The 5,732-nt window shown below is 57.2% G+C and overlaps 2 protein-coding genes across 2 annotated transcripts in view; one reads left to right on the plus strand and one right to left on the minus strand.

Moving 5' to 3' along the window:
• Positions 1 to 1,202, minus strand: part of GUITHDRAFT_67817 (hypothetical protein) — a gene marked incomplete at both ends in the record, with an annotated part of 5,594 nt that extends 4,392 nt beyond the window's left edge. Inside the window, 4 exons of the mRNA XM_005836516.1 lie at positions 371 to 472; positions 520 to 628; positions 701 to 975; positions 1,059 to 1,202. Coding sequence (XP_005836573.1) covers positions 371 to 472; positions 520 to 628; positions 701 to 975; positions 1,059 to 1,202 — 630 coding nt within the window. The remainder of the gene's footprint in view (positions 1 to 370; positions 473 to 519; positions 629 to 700; positions 976 to 1,058) is intronic.
• Positions 1,203 to 1,967: 765 nt separating this feature from the next.
• Positions 1,968 to 5,454, plus strand: GUITHDRAFT_104556 (hypothetical protein; the record flags this gene model as incomplete). Its single annotated transcript, XM_005836517.1, has 13 exons — positions 1,968 to 2,621; positions 2,716 to 2,904; positions 2,964 to 3,066; positions 3,117 to 3,207; positions 3,260 to 3,335; positions 3,386 to 3,521; positions 3,640 to 3,713; positions 3,877 to 3,987; positions 4,153 to 4,196; positions 4,244 to 4,313; positions 4,358 to 4,426; positions 4,591 to 5,043; positions 5,359 to 5,454. The coding sequence occupies 13 exons, from the start codon at positions 1,968 to 1,970 to the stop codon at positions 5,452 to 5,454; spliced, it is 2,166 nt and encodes a 721-aa protein (XP_005836574.1).
• Positions 5,455 to 5,732: the final 278 nt, after the last annotated feature.

The following is a 5,732-nucleotide window of genomic DNA, read 5'->3' on the forward strand; positions in this document are numbered from 1 at the left end:
TGGTACGATCCCGCAGAAAACGACTTGAGGTGCATCTTGACTGATGTCTAGGCCCGTCCTCTAACTGACTCCTCTTCCTTTCTCTTCCTCCTCGTGTCAGGCTCTTCCTCCCTTGACCCGCTCCTCTTCGCTCCAGCCGCCTCCCTCCCCTCGCTCACTGACGGTGCTCGTTGATGAGTCCCAAGAATTCAAAAAGGCGTGCAAAACGCCGGGATCAACTCCTTTACTCAAAGTTAAGTTAAAAATCAATACGAGGACAATCAAGAAGGGGGAGAGGAGAGGAGGAGGGGGTGGAGGAGTGGGGGGAGGAAGAGGGGGAGAGGAGGAGCAGGGGGAGCAGGGGGAGCAGGAGGAGCAGGGGGAGCAGGACCTGAGTATTCCAGTACGGAAGGTCGTCGGCGTAAGAGTCGGAGTTGTAGAGGAATCCCCCCTCCTCCACCACCAGCTTGAGCGTGTTCTCGTTGGGCTTCCCCTGTCAAAACCTCGCCATCAGCCACGTCGTCACCGCTCCCTGTCAACCTGGTAGATCCCGAGGGGACGCTGCCCGATGGTCTTCTGCTGGACCTCGACAGCAAGCTTGATGTGTTCCTTCTCGGTCGCTTCGTCGACGTACTGGTAGTCCCACCAGCTGATCGTCGAGGGGCGCCGGACAACATGCAAGGCTCCACTCAGTGCCTAGCCGTGGCTGACATGTGCTCACCGATAGCCGTGCGAGGCGACCTCCCAGCCCGCCTCCACCATGGCTTGCGCGGCTTCAGGGTTGCGCTCCAGCGCAAGGGCGCAGGCGTATACCGTGCAAGGGATGCTCCGCTCTGTGAACATCCGGAACAGTCTCCAGAACCCAGCACGGGAGCCATACTCGTACATGGACTCCATGTTGACATGCCGCACCCCCTTGTACGGCTGAGCTCCGACGATCTCGCTGAGGAGATGCTCTGACTGACCGTCGCCGTCCAAGACACAGTTCTCTGATCCCTGTGGTGGTTGGATCACTGGAGGAAGAAGGGAGGAGGGGGTGACAAGAGGGGCTAGAGAGAGCAAAGAGCCGATAACTTCACCTCCTCGTAGTTGATCACAAGCTGAACTGCAACCCGAGCGCCTCCCGGCCACTTGGGATCTGGTGGGTAGCGACCGTAGCCGACCAGGTCTCTCTTGTAGTGAGGAGCCTTGGGGCGACTCGTCCCGGTGGGAGGAGCATACATCTGAGGGTCATGCGGCTAGAGGAAGAGCTACGTGAGGGGTGCGGCAGCGGAGAAGAGAGCTCACCTTGTCTTGGGACATAGATGCCTGTTGTCGCACTGCGAAGGCGCAAAGAGAGTGATTAGAAGGGAGACAAGAGAAGGAGGCTCGTGAGGGAGTCCCGCAAGGGTTTTCAGGTGGAGCGTGCTGATGAGTTGAAGATATGTAGAGTCGAGATCCCGAAAAGGGCGGATCTCGATTTGTCTAGGTGGGGGGGGAGGGGGAAGCAAAGGGGGGCAGCGGGCAGCAGCAGGCAACTAAGTTCTAGGACGAGAGCCAATCTCTCTGCTGCGTTTGTTTGACCATGGCTTCCTTCATCCGTTGAATGGGGAGATTTCGTGATACCATCGTGAGGAGGATTTGACGGTGTATTTCTGATTTTCTAAGACCAGAAGGAGATGATTCTGTTCCAGCACTAGCTAGAGTTGGTCTAATCCTCTCTAAGAAGCTAGTCAACTTCTCCTCCTCCTCCTACTCCTCCTCGTCATCGTCGTCCTTCCTCCGTCTTCCTCCCTTTCCTCCTCCTCGCGCTTCCTACGTACCCCGACACATAAGGTACTGGTTGTCAGTCTGGGTGCTGCCCTGGAATCCCGTGTCGCTACAAGGCATTTGACTAGGTGCATCACCCGAAATAGACTTTCCTGCTGCCATGGCGGCGGGGACGAACATGACGGTTGTATGGGGAGCGACGAGGAGCTGAGGAGTTGAGTCGCGGTGCGCTTGCGAGCATGCAGGAGCTGAGCCAGTGGCACGAGCGAGTCAGACCCGAGCGGGTTGACGAGCAGAGCTCGAGAGGACGCCTAGTCTCGTTCCGCCGTCTGTTCGTAGTGCTGGTCTGTGCGACTGTACTTGTCCTAGCATGTTGGAGCGCCTCGCGCCGGCATGAGACTCCAGGGCATGAAGATTTTCTGCTGCAGAAAGGCAGACTGAAGCACTACGTGCAGCTGAAGGAGAGGCTGCTGAGGAGTGTTGTGGGCAAAAGGGACAACATAAGAGCAGCGATGCTGGTAAAGTCGCAGATTCTAGCTGATCTCCTTGGGAGATCCAGGAATGGTGATACAGGAGGGGATGATGATGATGTGCGCTGGAGTTCGGAGGCTGCGGCAGGGATACATGAGAAGGCAAGAATCCTCAATGACGTACTTGAGAGGCAAATTTTCGACCTCGACTCTCCACAAAATTCGAAGGATTCAGAGACTGCAGACATCAACAGCGAGATTGCAGACGTGAAACATCTTGCAAGCAAACAGCATGTTCCTCTGCCTCCCCTCGTTCCAGACAGCAAGCGCGTGGCGGGGGAAGGGATGTTGGTAGCAAGGATAGAGGGTGAGGCTGTGGATATTCTTACCGGCAGGACGGTTTCAAACGTCGTTGTACAGCTGGTAGGGGAGAATGACAGTCTGCAGCCCACGGAGATTGAGAAGGAAAGCTCGCTTGTCTGTGCTTGTGATGTTGGTTGTGACTGTGCCCCACCAGATCGAGAAGGACCAGCCGCTTCACTCGGGGATCTCGAGGGCACTGAGCTCAATCGCAAAGGGATTTCAGGTTGTCGGGATGACGGCGGCGATTGAGGGGCGGTCGGATTCTCCTGTGCCGGCTCTCTACTCCACCATGACAGACCAGGACGGCAAGTTTGTCCTCGTCGGAGCTCCAGCAATCTACAGCGTGAGACGCGCTGCTGATAAGCAAGAGAGGAGGTGATGATTCCTTTGTTGTGAAATCAGGTCTTTGGGGAGAAGGATGGGTACGATCCAGCGGAGAGCCAGGAGCACACGGCGATACCTGGCTATCCCGTGAGAATCCGCCTGCTCATGAACCCCTACCTTCGTGAGTCTCATGGAGACTGTACGAGTGTCCTGTCTCTGAGTTTCCTTCAGCCGTAGGAGAAATCCGATTCGTCTTGGCGTGGGGGAAGAGATGGTGGAACCCTCGCGCTCCGCTCGTCGATCTTGAGCTTCAGATCCTCACGTGAGTGAACACATTCTGCGCTCCTTCTTCTCCTCATCGGGCCCGGTCGCAGTCCGGGAGGATGCCGAGTACGACTGGGCCTGCCTGCGGGTCAGAACGAGCCGGATCTGGGACGAGACCTCAACCACGTGAGAGCTGGAGGAGAGTTGGGTCAACGGGATGACTGGTGGACGACCAGGTGTGCGATGAGGAGAAGAAGAGGGAAGACGTGGAGGCAGATGACGTTGACGATGGCGGCCCGTTAACCATCGCCCTCGAGAACCTTGTGGAAGGGAGATACTGGGTGTCTGTGGAGCTCAAGGAGAGTGAAGCAGGTGAGGAAGAGTCTGAGAGCGATCAGAGGTGTCAGATAGACGATCGAGCTCGATGCTTCCCTCCTTCCCTCGTCTTCTCTCCTTGGACCCTCAACTTGACATCCTCCTCCTCCTGCAGGGCCTCTGGACGAGGCGACGATGGAGCTCACTCAGTGCTCAAAGATCATGCAAGAGAACTCGATCTCAGTCACGGTGCTGCACTGCTCTTCCTGTCGTCCTCCTCCTTTCCAGCCTCTTACATCCTGCGCCTGTTACTGCTATTCTCCTCCTTTCCAGCTTGTTCCTCCTTCTCCTCCACAATCCCCTCGACCTCCTTTCCTCGAGCACATGCCTGCTGCCTGCTCATTGGGTCCAGGTCTTCACACATGACGGGGGGAGCCAACGGCTTGTGGCGTCAAGGGATGGAGACATTTGGAGCAACGGGAAGTGTGTGTGGGAAGTCGTTGCCGTCGACGGCAAGACGATGGTAAGGGCGAAAGGATGAAGTTGAGGGAAGAACCAGGGAAGGAAAGAGGGGAAGAGGAGGAAAACAAGGATCAGATTTGGACGACAGGATGGGAGGGAGAGCAGTAAGGAAATGGAGGAGAAGAAGGTGAGGCAGGAGGCGATTCAGTTGAATCTTTTTTCTCAGGAACTGCATCGTGTGTATCCAAAGGGCCACGGGCTGACGAATAAGTGAAGTGACTAGTCCTCTTTGCTCCTGTTCACGGCTGGCTGCGCAGGAACGGCAAGAGCGCCTACGAGAGGTTCGTCCCAGGATCGGACGGGGAGAGGGGAAGGAGGGCCCTGCAGGTGCTGTATCCTCTGGACCCTCAGCGGGTTGAGATGGTCCATAGGTGCCCCCGGAGCCGAGGGAGAAGAAGGAGGCTGGTGACTGGCCAAAGACTCCTCAGAACATTCTGCAGGTGAGGGGAGGGGGGTGTGTGGGAGGCGAAGGAAGGAGGGGAGGAGGAGAGGCGAGGGAGAGGTGAGGGGGGGTGTTAGGAGGAAGGGGAAGGGGCAGATTATATGAGGAAGAAAATTGTGTAGAGGGAAGGGGCTGGTTGTATCTAATCATCTCCTCCTCTAGAATCCTTGCGATGGCCCTTACGCGGACTGTCCCGAGGAGGCGCAGCCGGGGCCGTACGAAGACTTTCCGCATGAGGAGGCGGGGGGGGAAGGAGAGGGAGCGAGTTCGGGTGCGACGTCGAGGGAGAGGAAGAGGAGCAGGAGCTCCAGGATGCACTACTACGCTGGGAAAGAAGCTCAGCATCTCCACTGGCCGCCCATGGCAACGCAGGGAGGACGGAGTGAGGAGGTCAGATCCCCAGCTGGGGTTGGAGCAGGAGTAGGAGCAGGAGCAGGAGCAGGAGCAGGAGCAGGAAAGCTCGACTATCGCTCCGATCCCAGCTACGACAAGAGGGACAAGCTTCAGTGGCCTGAGGGTCAGCAAGGAGGGGAGGGAGATTGGAGGAGCAGCGAGGGGGAGGGGAGGAACGAGGACGAGGGAAGCAAGCCTGTTCCGTACCTTCACTGGTCAGAGGTAAGTGAAGGAAACCTCCACCTTCATTCTCCTTCTCCTCTTACCTTAGACCGTGCAGGAGCAGTGGAGTAGACAAACTAGACCTCCTGCGTTGATCCGTCCGCTCTGGACTCCTCTCACTGTATCGTAAAGACGCTCCCCTCCCCTCCCCTCCCCTCCTCTCCTCTCCTCTCCTCTCCTCTCCTCTCCTCTCCTCTCCTCTCCTCTCCTCTCCTCTCCTCTCCTTTCCTCTCCCTGCTTCTCCTTCCTCACAACTTCTTTCGTCCCCAAGTCTACCCCTGCTCAATATTTCTCATGCTGCACTCGTCTTCACAGAATGTTGTGCCGGAGCACAGCATGGCCTTCTACGGGGGCTCGGGCGCGCTTGCGATCTATCCCTTCAGGGGCATGGCCGAGATGCAGGTGATCTGATATAGTGGAGAAACTAAGGAGTCCTGACTGAATCCCCATCCTCCACGTCCTCCTCCCTCTCCCCCTTTCCTCCTCCTCTTCCTCTCCCTATCGCTCTCCTCCTGCTCTCCCCTCTCGCTCTACCTGCTCTCTGCTGCTCCTCCTTCAACTTTCAGGTCTCTGCGACCTTCTGGATGTCCACAGACTCGGTAGCCAAGGCTGGGACCTACTTCTCCTACGTGGCGGGGCCAGTGGAGGAAACGTTCACCATCCAAGTGAGAGATTTCCTCCTCCTCCTC

Source organism: Guillardia theta, assembly GCF_000315625.1.
Source record: "Guillardia theta CCMP2712 unplaced genomic scaffold GUITHscaffold_17, whole genome shotgun sequence".
Lineage (NCBI taxonomy): Eukaryota > Cryptophyceae > Pyrenomonadales > Geminigeraceae > Guillardia > Guillardia theta.